This window comes from Pantherophis guttatus, chromosome 5 (assembly GCF_059756535.1).
Source record: "Pantherophis guttatus breed Tessera chromosome 5, ASM5975653v1, whole genome shotgun sequence".
Taxonomy (NCBI): Eukaryota; Metazoa; Chordata; class Lepidosauria; order Squamata; family Colubridae; genus Pantherophis; species Pantherophis guttatus.
Window position 1 is genome coordinate 119022802 of NC_142067.1, and position 19979 is coordinate 119042780.

The following is a 19979-nucleotide window of genomic DNA, read 5'->3' on the forward strand; positions in this document are numbered from 1 at the left end:
ACGTATTCATCAATTCTGAATTTGGTTTTTAAACTTCATTAGGCCTATAAATTAATTGAAATGTGCCAATTATTTCTAACATACCAGCCACCAGACGGCAGCCCAAAGGTACAGGATCGAACTGTTGATCCCCCTCTCGCCATTCATCCAGATATTCGCAGCTCAAAAATGGTATGGGCCATTATGGTGTTGTCTTTTAAACGTCTAAGCTATATTTACAGCATTCCCCCCTTTTTTTCCCCATTTAAAATATGTGTATTCTTCACCAAGCCCCAAACTTATAAAAGCATTACCAATATTTTCTAATTAATATTTACTCTTTTCTAAAGCTATTATAAGTGCACTTAATGCACAACCTAAAACGAGAGTTGACAATTGCAAACACAAACCAACCAACATAGTAATAAAATCAATACTTACATTTCCCTTGGGGGCAGTATTTACTGTTTGCAGTGCCGTTTCCTTAATGGAATAGCAGTTATGCTTGCAGAAATCTTGTAACTACCATCTTTATGTTTTAAATAAAACCAGCTTTCTTGGAGCAGTTAAGAGAGAGAGGGAGAGAGAGAGAGGGAGGCCCTTAACTTAATATTAAAAAAAAAAGAAGTTATGAGCAATTTGTACTTTATTTATTCTTTATTTCTAATTCTTTCTAAAATTATTTATACATAATTTTCGTCCTGTTCAGATCCCATAAATGAGCGCTTAGTTTCCCTCGGTCAGGATGATCTTACTATGATCTTTCTGAGATTAGTGTATTTCATCATTCGAAGTTTTATGAATTGTATACACAGGTAGTCCTCAGCTTACAACCACAATTGAGCCTAAAATTTATGTCGTAAAGTGAGACATTTGTTAACTGTGTTTTGTTCCATTTTACGACTTTTCTTGCCACATTTGTTAAGTGAATCACTGCAGTTCTTAAATTAGGAACAGGGTTGTTAAGGGAATCTGGTTTCCCCATTGACTTTGCTCATCAGAAGGTCATAAAAAGGGCTCACATGACCCTGGGACACTGCAACTTCATAAATGTGAGTCAGTTGTCAAGCATCGGCACTGAGCCATGATGGCGCAGTGGTTAGAGTGTAGTACTGCAGGCTACTTCTGCTAATTACCGGCTGCCAGCAGTTTGGCAGATCGAATCTCACCAGGCTCAAGGTTGACTCAGCCTTCCATCCTTCCGAGGTGGGTAAAATGAGGACCCAGATTGTTGGGGGCAATAGGCTGACTCTTTAAAACCTCTTAGAGAGGGCTGTAAAGCACTATGAAGTGGTATATAAGTCTAAGTGCTATTGCTATTGCTATCCAAATGTAAATCACATGACTATAGGGATGCTGCAACTGTCATAAGTGAGAAAAATAGTCATCAGTCATTTTTTTCAGGGCCGTTGTAACTTCCAACGGTCACTAAATGAACTGTTGTAAGTGGAGGACTACCTATATATATTTAGGGCCTGGTGGCTCAGCAGACTGATAGCATTGTGATTAACACCAGCTGTCTGCAATTACTGCAAGTTCAAATCTCACCAGGCTCAAGGTTGACTCAGCCTTCCATCCTTTCTAAGGTAGGTAAATTGAGGACCCAGTTTGTGGGGGCAATAAGCTGACTTTGTATAAATATACAAAAGTATGAAGGCTATTGCTTAACGCATTGTAAACCGCCCTGAGACTCCGGAGAAGGGCGGCATATAAATCAAATTAAAAAAAAAAAATACATGGATAAGTGTTTGTGATAATTAAGATGACAAGCGTTCTGTCCAAGAAGTTCTTGACCACTTTAAAAAAAAGGCATTTAGTTAAAAGTCTATGGAGATTCTCAGTCATTCAGGCCATGGTTGTCCCGAAGGTGCTTTTTCAGGAGGCAACTGGACTTTCTGGGGGGTTTTTTTTGAAGATATTTCGCTTCTTATCTAAGAAGCGTCTTCAGTTCTAATTGGACGATGGGAAAATATATTGTTTCCCCACCATCCAGTCAGAGCTGAAGAAGCTTCTTGGATGAGAAGCGAAAACGTCTTCAAAGAAAAACCAGAAAGTCCAGTTGCCTCCTGAAAATGCACCTTCGGGATATTTAATTAAAACTGCATGATTCAAGTCAAATCATCCCTGCTGGCATTTCCATTCCTTTCAGTGCAGTTTAATGGTAAAGGGAGAAGGTTGCTTTAAGACAGGAATCAGAAAAACATCAAGAAACAGTACAAAACTGGAAGGAAAAATTACCCCCCACACACACACAAAACAAATGGAAAGCAATCCTGACATAAATAGGAAGGTTGTGGAAAGGGTAGTTGAAAAGAGTGATTTGCTAAGGGGACGAATGTCTGGAAGCGTTAAAGCAGCTGCATCCTCACGAAGCTGAGGTGGAGCTCTTTGTGGCTGTGCCCAATTTGTGCCCACCCGAATCTTTCCTTAACTTCTTGGCAGATCCAGGGGAAGTGATGTCTCTGTAGTCACATTCACACCCACAACTCTTTTGCTTACAGATAACAGATAACAGATTAACAGAGTTGGAAGGGACCTTATACATCATCTAGTCCAACCCTCCGCTCAAGTAGGAGACCCTACACCATTTCTGACAAATGACAGTCCAATCTTTTCTTAAAAGTCTCAAGTGATGAAGCTCTCACAACTTCTGAAGGCAAGCTGTTCCATTGGTTGATTGTTCTCACTGTCAGAAAGTTCCTCCTCATTTCTAGGTTGAATCTCTCCTTGGTCAGTTTCTGTCCATTATTCCTTGTCTGGCCTTCAGGTGCTTTGAAAAATAGATTGACCCCTTCCTCTGAGTGGCAGTCCCTCAAATATTGGAACACTGCTATCATGTTTTCCCTGGTCCTTCTCTTCACTTAGACTAGCCATGCCCAGTTCCTGTAACCATTCTTCATATTTTTTATTCTCCAGTCCCTCTAATCATCTTGGTGGCTCTCCTCTGCACTTTTTCTGGAGTCTCAACATCTTTTTTATAGTGTGGTGACCAAAACTGGATGCAGTACTCTAAGTGTGGTCTTACTAGGGCTTTATAGAGTGGTATTAGTAACTCACTTGATCTTGATTGTATACTTCGTTTTGATACCTTGTTGGTATCATAAAGAAAAGATAATTTCTTCTGAGTATTATGAATTGATTTTGATTGTGGCTCAGGAATTTCAGCTACCGCTACATATTGGCAGACTTACCAAGAATAATCACAGAACGATACCAGAAGTACAAAACTTAACTTAAATTTTATCTGCTCTCTGGATGAAACTTTTTAATAATTGTGCTTCTACACAATAGACTGCTGTGGTTCTCCAGCTATCTCGTTTTCCTTTCATGCTCCATTTCAGCGTGCATATCGTTGCATGTGATGAAGTTGATGTTCCAGAGAACTGCTACTGAAATTCAAGAGACCATCATTAGGATCATTTTAAGCTCAGGGGATTCTAACTCTAAGTAGACTGAACATGATGCATGAAGTCTAGAAGTTTTCAGCCACTTCAAAGAGGCAGCAGATGGCACTGTCTTGTTGTGGGTTTGTCTTCAGATGCAATGAGGGGGAAGATGATTATTTGAAGAGTCTACATGGCCTCAAGTTCCAAGACTAATTGGTTCCGAGTCCATGCTCCTCACCACTTTGAGGGTAAACAGAGTTTGGAAGGTACCACGAAGCAACAGCTCATCAGAATCTGGTTTTGGTTTTCTGGAGGACACTGGGAGTGTCTTTGGAGAGTGGTATGAATGGCCACTCTCACCTCACAATGGTAGAGCTCTCACCTCACAAACAGGAGTTTAATCCTAGGTAGAGGCAGCTATTTCTCTCTCTGGGCACAATGAGAATATATCTGCTGAACAAAGCTCCACATTGGCTACAGGAAGGGTATCCGGCCTTTAAACGCTCTGCTAGCTCCATTCAGTTGCCCAGACTCCATCCCGCAAGGGATTATGGAGCAGTGGTGGGTTTCAATTTTTTTTACTATTGGTTCTGTGGGTGTGGCTTGCTAGGCATGGTGTAGCTTGGTGGGCGTGGCAGGGGAAGGATACTGTAAAATCTCCATTCCCACCCCACTCCAGGGGAAGGATACTGCAAAATTCCCATTTCCTCCCGATCAGCTGGGATTTGGGTGGCAGATAATAGATGGTACGGGGCCAGTCAGAATCGGTTCTCCGAACTACTCAAAATTTCCACTACAGAACTGGTCAGAACCTGCTGAAACCCACCTCTGTTATGGGGTCATTAGATGATGATGATGATGATGATGATGATGATGATGATGATGATGATGATGATGACTGGGAGTGTCTATGGAGATTCTCAGTCATCCAGGTCACGGTTGTCCCAAAAGTGTTTTTCCAAGCGGCAACTGGACTTTTTGCTTTTCCGTTGAAGACTTTTCTCATCCAATAAGCTTCTTCAAAGAAAACATCTTCAAAGAAAAAAACAGAAAGTCCAGTTGCCTCTTGGAAAAAGCACCTTTGGAGGACACTACGAATTGTTTTCAACAATTTAGTCAAAAAATAACCGGTTGTGTCACATCAGGGCTCCATCCAGAGGAACCTATTTTGAAACAGGATATTGAAATATAGTCTAAAGGGCAGCAAAAGTAGCTTTGCATGGCAACGGCGGTATTTTTAGACTATCATAAAGCAAAGCTCTTGTCAAATATAAATCTTTAATAAATATACAAAACTTGCTTAGCTCTCCACATTACAGTAAGACTCCGAGCTTCTTTGTGTTTCCCGTTGAATATCCAAATGATAAGCTTGATTTTATGTATATATATTTAGACACACACGCACATATCCTCGGATGGATTATTGCATCTTTCATACAATGTCTTCCAGATTGTAGTTGATATTCAAAGCTTTGAACAATTCTCCTGTAGCAAATGTAATTGATAGAGAATCTCTGCCATATAAGAGTAACGAGGTATTTCTCCTTTACTTTAATCTACCTTTCCCTCTTGGCAGTTTATTATGTTTTGAATTTACGCCTTTTGTAGATCTGTAAGCTATCTTTCTTATGGAAATTAATCCTTTTAGAAGATTTGTGCTCTCATTTTCAAACACTAATACGGGCATTCAAGTGTCCCATTATTTGGGACCAGATGGCTTTTTATCTAGTGATATTTACTTCAAAAACCCCAGCTAAATGCTATCATAGATTAAATTTGGGGCAGAGGACAACTTATTATTACAGGGGGGAAAAAAGGAGAGTTAGAATTTTGCAATAAAATAGCAGCCCGTGGCATAATAGGGAGTTGGTTATAATGGAAACATCTTGTAAGGTTTTGGGTGGGGGGATTCACAAAAGGAAGTATTTTTCTGGACATTGCAAGGTGGAATCTGGATTTCTTGGTGCTCCGAACCACAGTATAAAGAATAATTTGTTACAAGTTGCCACAAGTTCGGTAGGATCAAAAACAACAAAATAGCTACCTATGTGTTCAAAATGTGTTCAAAATGTGTTCAAGAGCCTTGGTAGTACAGGGGTTTAAGGCACCCTGTTATTAAAGCTGGTTATTAAGACCAGCTGCCTGCAATTACTGCAGGGTTCGAATCTCGCCAAGGCTCAAGGTTGACTCAGCCTTCCATCCTTTCTAAGGTAGGTGAAATGAGGACCCAGTTTGTGGGGGCAATAAGCTGACTTCGTATAAATATACAAAAGGATGAAGGCTATTGCTGAGCACATTGTAAGCCGCCCTGAGTCTTCGGAAAACGGCGGCATATAAATCAAATTAAAAAAAAATTAAAAAAAAAATTCCAACGTTTTTTTTTTTAAAAAATGCTCGACACGTGGTCACGGATGCCATCTTAGTCGTTTTGTTTTAACCTGCCGCCGATATTCTTATCTTGAATGTCAAAATGGTTCTAAAGGCAAATAAGCCAACAATATATATCCCAAAGGTGTTTTTTTCAAGAGGCAACTGGTCTTGCTTCGTTTTTCCTTGAAGGCATTTCACTTCTCATCCTAGAAGCTTCTTCAGTTCTGACTTCAAAACATCTTCAAGGAAAAACATCTGTGAAGTGAAATATCTTCAAGGAAAAATAAAGAAAGTCCATTTGCCTCTTGAAAAAGCACCTTTGGGACAACCATGACCTGAATGAATCAGAATCACCACCAACAATATACAGTTTATCGCTTGGCTTTCATCCAAGAGTTAAACTCTATATTCAGTGTTAAGTTTCCTTATGAGTATATCCCTAATCGAGATCAAACAGGTTGTTATGGGGTACATAAAATTGGGATTGTATTTGTCAAGAGTCCACAAAAATGGCTTTGGGGTCAAAATAAGGACCCTGATATGGGAATCTTCTGAGTTTTGTTTGTTTTTTTAACTATAATTTGTCCAACTGGCACATTTAGATAAATCACAAAGAAATAAATGCTTTAAAACTTTTAATAAGCTATTCCCTTCAGCTGACATCAAGTGTGCTGCAAAAGTTTACAGGGAATTTTGTGATTATAAGTTCTGTTAGAAATGTTAGTGTAGCATGGAATTACATGGACATGGGTGATATTCTGGATGTAACAAAAGCCAGGCACCATAAGCAATTTATTACATAAATTTCACTAAATTTTAAAATGCCCCACCTTTTTCTTCTAAACGCTTCTTTACTTGTTCTGACGCATAATGGTTGAGCATTCCTAAATACAGTAAGAATTCCTCTGGGGGACAAAAGAAACAACATTAATAAAATAGATTACGATTAGCCTATGGGGTCTGGCTTTTAACTACATTTAAAATCTGAATTTAAATATCGTCAGCGTTTAAACATAAGTGAAAAGTAAGAAATACAGAGTCTTGAATATTCAAAAAACAAAGATTTATTTTCATTCGGCATGTGAATATTCATATTCCTCAAATTTTAAAAATCCTCTACAAAATAACGTCTGCCTGAGCGTAAATGTTTATCAGTGCTGTCCCATTTAAGAAGCACAGAAATTCAAAAAAAAGGGGATATTCTTCCACTGCAATTTCTTACATAAATCAAAGTAGAAATAAGACACATTTTACAATTCAATTTAAGTTCCCACTGAGACAATAATGTTGCAAGCTGTGCATTTTGCAAAGTAATATAGTAATGTCTAGTTTGCATTTTTTAAAAACCAAATTAATCACACTTTATTGAATATGTTGCAGCAAACCTAAAATTCATCTATTATTAAAAAAAAAATCTTCTGCAACAAACACAAACTATATTTTATACATAAAGGACAAACTCATTTATTCATTAGGATAAAACACTGGGAGCTGGCATTCTGTAACTATGAAAGAAATGACATTTGCTACCTTTAGTACTTTGAATATTTAAACACATCCTATACAAAAACGGCTGCTTGAAAAATGGTTCTAATAATATATTGTGTTAATAGACCAACAGACGACTGGTGAAATCAAGGAAAAGTAAATGCAAGGTTTTCCCCATAAAGCAGAAAGGAAAGCCAGATGCTATTTACTGATCAAGAACAATAAAAGCAAATCACATGCACACCCAAATTATTGCGATGTTTATTGATTGTGGTTGCCATCTGTCTATTTTGCATGATTTTTTTTTTCCACGTTCAAAAGTGCATTTTCCTCCAAAGCGTGGCCCAACCAATTGGACAAATGTCAAATAGGTATGTTTTGTTCAAATAAATGAGAATATATCTTTATTGAAATGCTTTGAATTTAGGGGGGGTTTGCACTGCCATACAATATTTGTGTGGAAAAGGAGGTATTTTATATTAATTAAAGAATTAAATAAATAAATAACTGAATAAATAATACACGGTGTCATGACCAAGGCACCAGATTAAAACCGGGAGACTGTGAGTTCGAGTCTCGCCTTAGGCTGGATGATCTTGGGCCAGTCACTTTTTTTCAGCCTTGGGAATGCAGAAGTATCTTCCTGGATCCATAATACAATTAATTATTAGTTAATTATTACTTTACTAGTACAAGTCACGTATCCCTTTATCTTGCCACAGATTGATTGCCAAATAGATGGAGTAGTTGATCTCATCTGTTAAGTATGGAAAATTCCATGATCTCTTTGAATACTAGCATAATTCTTCACTTAGACTGCCTGATCTAATGCCCCGTAGCTGCACAACTTAAGTTTGTTTTTATAGGGTCAAAATGTTTCCATATCCCATTCTCCTCTGTGTAAGCGCTTTGAAATTATTTGTTAACTTCTAAAGAATTCTAGTTGTGGAGAACTCATGAGAATATCTTGGACATCCAAGAAAACAAAGCAATGGATCGTTGACCAAATCAAACCAGAATTCTCCCTCAAGGCACAAATGACCAGGCTCAAATTATGCTACTTCAGGCATATGATCCAGAAACCTGACTCTCTGGAAAAGGAGAGTGCTGGAAAAGGTGGAAGGACAGAGGAGAAGAGGCTGACCAGACAAAAGAGGATGGGTTCTGTTATAGTGGGTGTACCATTTGGAGAACAGGTTAGGAATAGATCATTATGTAGAAAATTTCTTTGTGGTTTCTAGGACTTGAAAATGTCCTAGAAAGCACATAATCAAAGTCTAGAAAAATAAGAAATAGGATAAAATTGGGTATTAAAAGTTAAGCACTTAGAAGGAGATGTAGCTCCACATCTATGTTTGGAAATAATTATGTACCACCTGCAACATATAAAGTTTCATGCAGCTCATCAGCTGTGATTAGTGATACACTAGGATGGGGGTGTCAAACTCGAGGCCCCTGGGCCAGCAGGGTGCTTAGATCTGGCCCACAGGATCACCTGGAAACAATGAAGGACCAGCCCACACAGCCTCTGCCAGAAAAAATGGAGCTAGCGAGGGCTGGCTGCGGCTCTCCCGAGCTCCGTTTTTGCTGGCAGAGGGTTGCAAGAGGCCGTCGTAGCTGAAAACGGAGCTTGGGAGACCATTTTCACTGGCAGAGTGCTCAGGCTGCCACAGGCACTCCTGACACAAGTGATATTGAGCTGGCCACACCTATCCTGGCCACGCCCACCCGGCCCCCTGACATCAAACACAATCCTGATGCGGTCCTCAATGAAATCAATTTTGACACTCCTGTTGTGGTCCACCAGCAGCCTGAGGAACTGGCAGTGGAGTTGGACAGTGAGGAGGTTGGGGAGGACAATGGGCCAGTCCTGGAGTCAGGGGAAGGCCCGGATGAGGGCTCTGCATCAGGGGTGGGTTCTAAAATTTTTTACTACTGGTTCTGTGGGTGTGGCTTATTTTCTGGGCGTGGCTTGGCGGGGGTAATGTGACTGGGTGGGCGTGTCCAACTTTTTTTTTTTTACTTTTAAAAGCATTTTTTCTACAATCTTAAGAGGTTGCAGAAAAAAATGCTTTTAAAAGCCTCTGACGATCAGGCAACTCAGCTGGGATCGCCAGAGGCTTTTAAAGGCATTTTCCCCCCCCTACAACCTCTTCAGCCAAGCCGCGCTGAGCCGCGCGATCATCAGAGGCTTTTTTTTTAACTTTTAAAAGCATTTTTTCGGCTGAAGAGGTTGTAGAAAAAATGCTTTTAAAAGTTAAAAAAAAAGCCTCTGATGTTTTGGGCAGGATAAGCGAGCGGCAACCGGGCCGGGGACCCGTTTGGGGGCATGGCCAGCCAATGTTATTACCGGTTCTCCGAATTACTACAAATTTTTACTACCGGTTCTTGCGAACTGGTGCGAACCGGGAGCAACCCACCACTGCTCTGCATCGGAGGCAGAGATGGGGCCAGGGCCATCTGGGAGCGATGCGTGGATTCCGGAACCTCCAGAGGCAGACAGCAGAGAGGCAGAAGAACAGGAGGAGCCTGTTCCTAGTGCACGCATGTGAAGAGCTGCCAGAAGGCAAGAGCAGCTAAAGCAAAAAGGAGTAAGGCCAGGATATGATTGGCCTCTCCCATAAGGCTTAAAAGAGAAGCAGCTGCTCTTGGGCTCTTTGTAAGAAAGCAACATTGCTACATTTGTTTCTAGTCGGCATCTCTTGTTTCTGAACTTTGTGGGGCTTTGCCAAGAAAAGCCTTTGGCAGGAAGACAAAGGTTTGTGATAAGGCCGAAGGACTTTTTCTGAAGGACTTGTTTTGGAATTAATTTGGACTAAGCTGGGAATTACTTCATTCCTATTTTCTTATAACAGCTGGGAATTACTTCATTCCCAGCTGTTATAAGAAAATAGGTTTGTTTAAGATTAAGTGTGTCTTTCATGCCTAAGTGAGCCTAGGTCATAACTCCTGCACTAGTATGTGAGAATAAGTACAGCTATCGTATAATCGTTTGACTATTTATCTGGTTGCAAAAGGCCTTCCTTTCATTTCTGGCAAATGGTGGAGACCTCCAAAACAAATATAACTGAGATTGGTTTCTAATATGTCAATCTTTCTAACTATCTGCCCTTCGTGTCACAACATGTTTCCGAAGTCAAGGTGTACTTCTAATGCACATTTTTTCAATACAGTCAGGCTTTGTATTAAATAGACACCTTCATCTGAAGATCTTAAAGCATTAGAAAGGGTTAGCCTCTCTCTTTCCATATGGCAACAGAATGGCTAATGCTTAAGCTTTATCCCCAAGAAGTAAAGTGGAATATATATTGACATTTTGAGGAAAGAGAACCAAATGTTTGATTTGGATGATTATACTGAAGAGGATCCATCATTTGTTGAAGCACCAAAGTGATTATCTTTCAGCAGATGGATTGCAGGCAATTTTGTCATAGATGATAATCATGCAAAAAATGGAATATGATCTCAAAGGCCAAGACTGGGATTATGGTTGTGTTAAGTGACCCAGAAGGGCTGAAAATACCTGTCACATTTCATGCAGGAACGTCTCCATGACAAATAGAGCTCATATAACGGTACAAAATATGCGAGTGAAATATGTGTAGAAAGGTAACAATTCTAGCCCATTTAATCCTCTTGACATGAACCTGACTTGGAAAGTATTTGGAAATTTCAGGTGGCATGAAATGCCACCCCTAGATTGTTAACTGTTGTAAGGTGTTGAAAAATAATACATTGTTTTTTTTCCAGTTGCCAAAATGTCATGTTGGACATAATTCAAGCGTTTGATTTACCTTTGAAAGTCCTAAATATCTTGGAACTTGGCTTTCCAAAGACTCCCTGTTCAGATACCAAGGTCAGCAGAAGACAATGCTTCTGAAAGTGCCCTCACTTTTGGTAGCAAATCTAGAAGGACCTCTCTTGGTGTCTCTTCCTGCTCATGGGATGCTCTTTATCTAGGTCAGAGGTCTGCAACCTTAAACACTCAAAGAGCCATTTGGACCCGTTTCCCACAGAAAAGAAAACACCGGGAGCCACAAAACTCTTTCTTGAGCAGCCACAAAATTTCTTGAGTAGCCACAAAATTTGCATATGTACTTGAATTAAATGTTCTGTTTTCTTTTGAAACTTTTCTTTCCTTGGATTTATCCATGGTTGGCCGACCGGGGGTTGAAAAGCTCAATAAATTGTGTGCCAGCAGATGTTGCACATTGGTGGTGGTGACGCATATTTTGAGTGACAGGGAGCCGCAGCAGAGGGGTGAAAGAGCCACATGCGGCTCCAGAGCCACAGGTTGCTGAACCCTGATCTAGGGATACATTTTCCACTTGTTCATTTTGCTTTCAGGAAATGTATACAGATATACATTGTCAGACTTTCCCTGGTTATGATTTTATTACTTAACTATTTGTGTTTTAACTTCTTTTTTTTAAGTGTGTCTCTCTTGGCTTAAACAGCAAGCGGTACTATGTCAATTCTTCATCAACAGAAAATCAAGTCTTGTGAATCAAGTCCTCTAATAAATAAATAAATATAGAAAAAACATGGAAAAAAAACCACCACCACCATGCATTCTGGTCACACTTCTAGACATTCTGGTCTAGAAACAGAGCGTCAAGAGGAAAAGTGCTAAGAAGAGATTGTAAGGAATGGGCAGAGAGCCCAACAAACTTTCTGCATATCTGAAGTGCAGACTTATTTCCACAGTCCAGAAGTCTGTTGGGGGAATAGAAGTTCAGCCAAAACATATTGTACTAGAGCAATCTTAAAGATTAACTTGGCTAAAGCTCCCACGTGACACCTCTCCTGCGCAAGCTGCATTGGCTTCCTGTGGTCTTCCAGGTGCGCTTCAAGGTTCTCATCTTCAAAGCGCTCCATGGCTTAGGGCCCGGTTATTTACGAGACCACCTTCTGCCACCGATATCCTCCCACCGGCCAATACGCTCCCGCAGAGAGGGCCTCCTCAGGGTGCCGTCGGTCAGGCAACGTCGGCTGGCGGCCCCCCGGGGAAGAGCCTTCTCTATGGGGGCACCCGCCCTCTAGAATCAGCTACCCCCAGGGATACGACTGATCCCGGACACCCGTACTTCCGCCGGGCTCTGAAGACTTTTTTATTTCAGCAAGCAGGGCTGGGTTAAGAATCTTTTAATTGTTGAATTTTATGGGTAAGGGGTTTTAAATTGGGGGAGCCAATATAAATTTAATTCTGTTTTTATAGTATTTTAATGTTTATATTGTATGTTTTTTTAATTTAGGCTGTTCATCGCCCCGAGTCCTTCGGGAGAGGGGGCGGTATAAAAATTTAAATAAATAAATAAATAAATAAATAAATAAATAAATAAATAAATAAATAAATAAATAAATAAATAAATAAATAAATAAATAAAATAATAAAGCAAGGGTATAGGAAGACTTCTGACTTACTTTATTTATTTGTTTGTTTGTTTGTTGGTTGGTTGGTTGGTTGGTTGTTTGTTTGTTTAGTCAAGAACGTATTAGGTAATAAGTATAAGCATGGATTGGATCAGGGGTGGGTTCTACTTATCTTTACTACCGGTTCGCAACGGGAGCGTGCGTGCTTCTGCGCATGCGTAGATTGTCAATTATGACGTCCGGGCGGGTGGGTGGAGTCTCCCACCGCTTTTACTACCAGTTCTAACGAACCGGACAGAACCGGGAGCAACCCACCACTGGATTGGATACATGAAATAGATACGAATAGAAGAAACATTAGGACAGGGACGGTAGACACTCTGGTTGTCTTATGCCTGAGCTTTGGTTTAATTAGATTATGAACAACCTTTTCTGAAGATAAGGAGGAAGTTTTAAAAGTCCTGCTAAGCAAAACAAGGTGGCTCTTTATTATTTCATTGTGATAGCTCCTTATTTTCCTCCCAAAGGTTAAGCTAAGCAATAGACTTGGAATAACTTTATTAAATCGCATACATTAAAATGCAAAATTGTCGAGATTGTTTGATAAATAAATAAATAAATAAATAAAACTATTCTCTAGCACTAGAGAGAAGTTATTTGAAGATGAACTCCAGCACGAGTCCGAAAGCTCAGATGATAAAACATCTGGTCCAGGTGACCGAGCCAGATTGGATCCTGCAGCATTAGCCTGGAACATGTACATTCGCCTTCATTCATGAAAGTTGTGTTAACAACAGATGCACATATTGGGAAGTCAAAGTGAAACTGAATCTCAATCGAACCGGGGAGGGGGGGAGCGGGGAGAGGGTGTCTGTTAAGCTCCATTTCTGTTATTGTCAGCTTCAGAGAAAGTCATTTCAGCACCGTCATTACACCAATGAAGTAGATTGTGTCCTTGGATTGTGTCATTTATGCCATTAGTTTAATGACACCATTATGAAAATGCTGAGGATAAACAACAATATCAGCCATTGTATCCAGAAGACAGTGAAGTTCAGTGGTGAAATCCATTTTTTTTTTTTTACTACCGGTTCTGTGGGCGTGGTGTGGCTTGGTGGATGTGGCTTGGTGGGTATGGCAGCGGAAGGATACTGCAAAATCTCCATTCCCCCCCACTCCTGGGGGAAGGATATTGCAAAATCTCCTTTCCCAACCCGCTCTGGGGCCAGCCAGAGGTGGTATTTGCCAGTTTTCCGAACTACTCAACGTTTCCGCTACTGGTTCTCCGAGCTACTCAAAATTTCATCTACTGGTTCTCCGAGCTACTCAAAATTTCCTCTACTGGTTCTCCGAGCTACTCAAAATTTCCTCTACTGGTTCTCCAGAACCTGTCAGAACCTGCTGGATTTCACCCCTGGTGAAGTTCCATGCTATCTAATGGATTTTAGTGGATTGGAAACGATGGTTATTTAAGTCGGTTGGTGTACAAATTTCCTTGATTAGAGATGGTTTTGGGGGGCTTTCTAAAAAGCTAGTTTGGAGGTGGCTTAGTCTGTCCACATGTAAATAGGTTTCTTCCAGTCTTTGTGAATAAAGGAGAGCTGGTTTTTTTGGAAGACATTGCCTTATAACAAAGCTGTGAATACATTTTTGCCTAGGTAATTCTACAGCATGATTATCTATGCAAGCAATATTGTACTGACAACTAGTGGCAAATTATAGACATTAAACAAGTATCAAAGGTAGGAAGGGGAACTAAGCATAGATGTAAATAGAAGAAGCTGTTACCCTAAATTAGATAAGTCACGGCAAAGCAAGGATATATATTTATTATGTATGAGATTCGCAAGGCTGCTTTAAAGATATGCAATAGTTAATTGTTCACTCCATTAGTAGAGAAAATGATTTTAAATATAAAGTGAATTAGGATATTTATTTACTGATATTATTTGTATATTAAGTACTCTTCATAGTGAGTACGGATCTTAAAATACTAACATAAATTGAAGTTAACCAAATGATTGCGTTAATGAGTTTTCATTCTGTTTTTCTATTTACAGCTTCAATTTTGTGTGTGTTTCTTCCAGATTAACTATCATTTAACTCGTTATAGAGATCCAGGAAATGGTGAATGGGAATGGCCTGCAAGAAAGAGAAAATAAAGACAGAACCAAACTAATAACTAGTTTTATTTTATTTTATTTTATTTTTTTAAAAAAAACCTCTTCTAGTTTACAAGCCAAACAGCATGTTTCTCATGCTCATATCCTTAATTTCTTTTTTTTTTTTTTTTAGATTCCTGAATACCGGATGAGAAATCTGTTTTTTTTTTTTTTTCCTCTTAGATTCAGAATGATAAATTTCAGTCCATTCCAAAATTAAGCTCTTTGTCATTACCTTGCTGCATGGAGAAATGTAGGGTTGAATTTTCACTGGGCTAATTTTTGGATTTGTGCTTGAATTGAAGGGATAGGTAGGTGTGTGTGTGTGTGTTTTGTGTGTGTGTGTGAGAGAGAGAGTGTTTATTTATTTGAGAAGGGAATTATTTGGCTTTTCTCACAATGATTCGAAAGATCTTTGAAATGATCATAGAATTATCAACGAAGCAAGAGGTACTATAGATTTTGCCATATTTATTTATTTTTTGCTTATAAATTAAAATGTTCACCGTTACGATGATGACAATCGAAATCATCATATTTATATTGGCATCTTTATTTTTGCACAACTCGGCACAGTTGCAGAAATACTTATGTGTACACAACTCATGACTCGGATGGTAATAAGAGTAATCCGTACTATCTCAGGGCTTCACAAAAGTACTTTGCAATAAACAGGAGCTCAGATATGGCATTTATGGGCAACTTATTAAATTAACCACATTTCTTTCCCCCAGGATCACAGCACAATTGCAGCACAAATATCTAGAGATCCCTCATAACCTGGACATAAACGGTTTCAATTTCTCCCCTCAGGATACTGCTGTAGGACATTGCATGCCAAAACAACCAGACACAAAGACATTTTTTCCCCTTCCATGCCATTCCTCTGATAAACACCTAATTTCCACAGCTCTGTCTTATGCCTAAGGATATCTAACCACGTAGTAGAGCTGCATTACTATTATCCTTCTCATCTTTCCCATTACCTACTCCTATTGGTATCTTATGACTATCACTTTGTTGGTTTTATCTTACGATTTATGATTTGCATGTTATGATTTATCACTTTCTTGATTGTATGTACGCTGAGAACTGATGCACCGGAGACAAATTCCTTATGTGTCCAATTACACGTGGCCAATAAATAATTGTCTATTTTCTATTATTTTCTATTTTCTATTTTATTTTATTTTGTTCTGTTCTGTTCTGTTCTGTTCTATTCTGTTCTACTCTGCTCTCCTCTGCTCTCCTCTAAAGACCTATTCTGTTCTATTCTATTCTATTCTATTCTATTCTATTCTATTCTATTCTATTCTATTCTATTCTATTCTATTCTATTCTATTCTATTCTATTCTATTCTATTCTATTCTATTCCATTCCATTCCATTCCATTCCAATCTATTCTCATAGTCTCTCACAGGGTTTTCCTAGAGAATCTTGAATAAAACATTGAAGAAACCTTCTGCCATTGCTCATTATTTTTAGGGAGAGATGTTACATTCCATCCTCGCGATCAAAGCGGGAGATTAAATCCCATCCTACGCCTTATTCCAAAGGAATCAATTTTCTCAGATAAACTGGCTCCTATTTCTCTCCAAAGTCCTGGAAACAATTCCCGCCTAGCGTATTGCACTGTGATATTGATGGGTAGGATGTTGTCTTGCTAAGGAACAATTGAGTCAAGCTTTACCTGGTAGGTCCTGAATTGACCTTGGTTTCATGTTCAAAACTGTTTGCAACCTTCAGTGTTTGATACATCGTAAACTTTGTTTTTGCTTCCCTCCCCCACTCCCCCACCCCCCCAGGCCTTGAGCTACCTTTCATGATGATGCCCCATCCGCTTATTCCGGTCAGCCTGCCCCCAGCATCTGTCACAATGGCCATGAACCAGATGAACCACCTTACCACAATTGCAAACATGGCCGCCGCAGCACAAGTACAGGGCCCTCCCTCCCGAGTGGAGACATCTGTGATTAAGGTAGGTATGGCCTTGGCCTGCTCTCCAATGTACTGATAGCCTTCTCGGTCCTCTCCTTTCTGCTATGTGTCTTTTGTTCATAAATTTTGTTCTCAAACCATTCCGTTTTGGTCGCCACGATGTAAAAAAGATATTGAGACTCTAGAAAGAGTGCAGAGAAGAGCAACAAAGATGATTAGGGGACTGGAGGCTAAAACATGAAGAACAGTTGCAGGAACTGGGCATGGCTAGTCTAGTGAAGAGAAGGACTAGGGGAGACATGAGAGCAGTCTTCCAATATCTCAGGAGTTGCCACAAAGAAGAGGGAGTCAACCTATCCTACAAAGCACCTGAAGGCAGGACAAGAAGCAATGGGTGGAAACTAATCAAGGAGAGAAGCAACTTAGAACTAAGGAGAAATTTCCTGACAGTTAGAACAATTAATCAGTAGAACAACTTGCCTCTAGACATTGTAAATGCTCCAACACTGGAAGTTTTTAAGAAGAGATTGTCTGAAGTGGTGTAGAGTTTCCTGTCTAAGCAGTGGGTTGGACTAGAAGACCTCCAAGGTCCCTTCCAACTTTGTTATTCTATTCTATGATCTTTTGCAATTTGAAACAAATTACAATAATTTAAAAATCCTTTTAATTCAGACTCAGACATTGGAATATGGAAGTGGGAATGGCAGTGGAAGCCACTTTTGCAGCTCAAAATGTTGGAACCAATGAGCGTGGGAAGAAGCTTCAGAGAAGTAGTGAAAATTTGGTGATAAAGTCCTCCATTTTTCACAAAGGGCACAAGGGCCTTATCATGACAGCTAATTGCTTGGCTATAAACAGAATCATCACAACTGGCTAGAATGATGGCTAAATGAGAAATGTAGATTGTGAGCCACATTTATGTGTCATAATATGCAGAAAAGAACTGAGATAGGATTACATCATATTTTAAACTTTTCCTGCCTTCCTTCCTTCCTTCCTTCCTTCCTCCCTCCCTCCCTCCCTCCCTCCCTCCCTGTCTTGGTAGCATTAGGTGATTAATATCATGTTTGGTCATGGAAATGCTACCAAGAATACATGCAAAAAATACATATATGTACATTATTAAAGTGTCATCAGTAAATTTCATTCTTTAGATACCTATGAGAATGGGAATTTATAGGAAATATATTTTTCCTATGCCAGTATAACAAAATATATTTACTTTTACTTCATGTCAAATGTCCTGGAATTTAACTTATAGGGATATAGAAAGCCATTCCCAAGGTTACTAACAACATGTTAATTTTGGATTTTCTTTTCTTTTCTTTTCTTTTCTTTTCTTTTCTTTTCTTTTCTTTTCATTTAATTCATTCATTCACTCACTCACTCACTCACTCACTCACTCACTCATTAATTCATTCACTTGATTGATTGATTGACTCATTCATTTATTCACTCACTCACTCACTCACCCAGGTAGAGTAAATAATAATTAGCTTTATTTTTCACGCCATACTGTCTCTGAAGACCCTGAATATTATTTTTGATTTTAAAAACTGAGGCCTTCTAAAAATTGGACTTTCAGAGAATTCTAGAATACCGTCAACGCAAACATAGCTTTCAAGACAGATTTCTATTGCTTGAAAAATATTGAACTAAAAGCCTCGGTGGCACCATTGTTAGAATGTAGTATTGCAGGCTAACTCTGCCTACTGCCAGCAATTTGATCCTGACCAGCTCAAGATTAACTCAACCTTCCATCCTTCCAAGGTTGGAAAAATGATGACCCAGATTGCTGGTGGAAATACAGTAATGGCCAAAATTGTGGAAAGCTTTTGGGAAAAGTGTATTTTCTAAAACTAGCTAATAACACCACCTTTTTTTTGGAGTAGTTCCATAAAATTATATCAATGGAAAGATAATTTAATCAAGAATGTACTGCAATAACTTTTATGAAGGATTTGCTATTAGAATAGCAGTTACAGTATAAAGAAGAAAAGTGAAACACGTAGAAAAATGAGATATACAAAAATTATCACCATAGAAATTATCATCATGTCAGTTAATCCTTAGTTGGGTAACCTTTAGCATGAATTACAGCCTTACAATGTCTTCCCATGGAGTGAACTAAGTCTTTTACAGCTGTTATGATGTGAAACCAAGATTGAATGATTGCTTCTATTAACTGAATTTTATTCTTGGGTCGCTTCTGACTAACAAGTTTCTTTAGTGGGCTCCATAGATTTTCAATTGGGTTAAATGCTGGGCTATTCCCAGGCCATTCCAGCAGTGGAATATGATTATCTTGAAACTCCCCCCCAAAATGTGGTGTTATTAGCCATCAAACCTCAAAAATACACTTTTCCCAAAAGGTTTCCACAATTTTGGCCACTACTGTATACTGACTCTGTAAACCACTTAGAGAATGCTGTAAAGCATTATAAAGTGGTATATAAGTCTAAGTGCTATTGCTATTGCTTACTACTTTTGACCAATGAAAAGAATCATGTGGGAAATCAGTAATACAGTAGAACTTTGAGCTTTAACTTTCTACTACTTTACCCCATTCATATTCTGGGACCATTTTCTATCATGGTAGGTTATAAGAGTTTCAAGATGAAATCTGCCTCAGTGGGAAAGTTGATCTCAAGCCCTTTCTCAGCTCAGATCTCTGACTGGCCATTCTCTGCTGTCCACCAAGTGGCTTTGTGCATTATCTGAACATTTGCAAATGACAGCTTGCTATTTAGCAGTGCTTCATTTTCTGCAGATAAGAAGCTAGTATTCCTGGGGAAGCAAATCTTGGATTTCTATTTTTAACCTTTTCAAAAGAATGAAGCAAATGAAATAATGAAATCTAATCAGGAAGAGTGAGATAAGAAAGTCAGTGTTCTTTTTTTCTTCTTTTTTACTTTACAATTCTACATTCTACAATTAATCAATACCCTTTGGGGAATTAGATAAATATTAGATAGCCGTTTTGCAATCTGGATTTTGAGGAATGAGATCTCAGCAATCAGAGATCCAAGAGCTAATTTACATATATCTGTTATTGCCTATTATTGTGAAGAATAATACAGAAGATACAAAGAAGAGGAAACAATTAAAGATGCTTAACAATCAACAACGTCTGTCCATAAAAGACGAGCTACTTCTTGTAAAAACAAAAACTCCAAACTGAATATTTCTTGAATAAAAGATCAAGAGTCAAACCATAACTCTGCCTTGAAATGGAAGCTGAGGTTTCTTCTTCTTAACAAATGTGAAGAATGGAAATGAAAC

At 39.0% G+C, this 19979-nt stretch overlaps 1 protein-coding gene across 6 annotated transcripts in view; it reads left to right on the forward strand.

The window, feature by feature from the left end:
- The window catches only part of DACH1 (dachshund family transcription factor 1), a 409613-nt gene that overhangs the window by 257024 nt on the left and 132610 nt on the right, over nucleotides 1-19979 (forward strand). For all 6 annotated transcript variants that reach the window (XM_034416821.3, XM_087895549.1, XM_034416815.3 and 3 more), the window contains one exon: nucleotides 16565-16737. In XM_034416821.3, the coding sequence (XP_034272712.2) occupies nucleotides 16565-16737 (173 nt within the window). The remainder of the gene's footprint in view (nucleotides 1-16564; nucleotides 16738-19979) is intronic.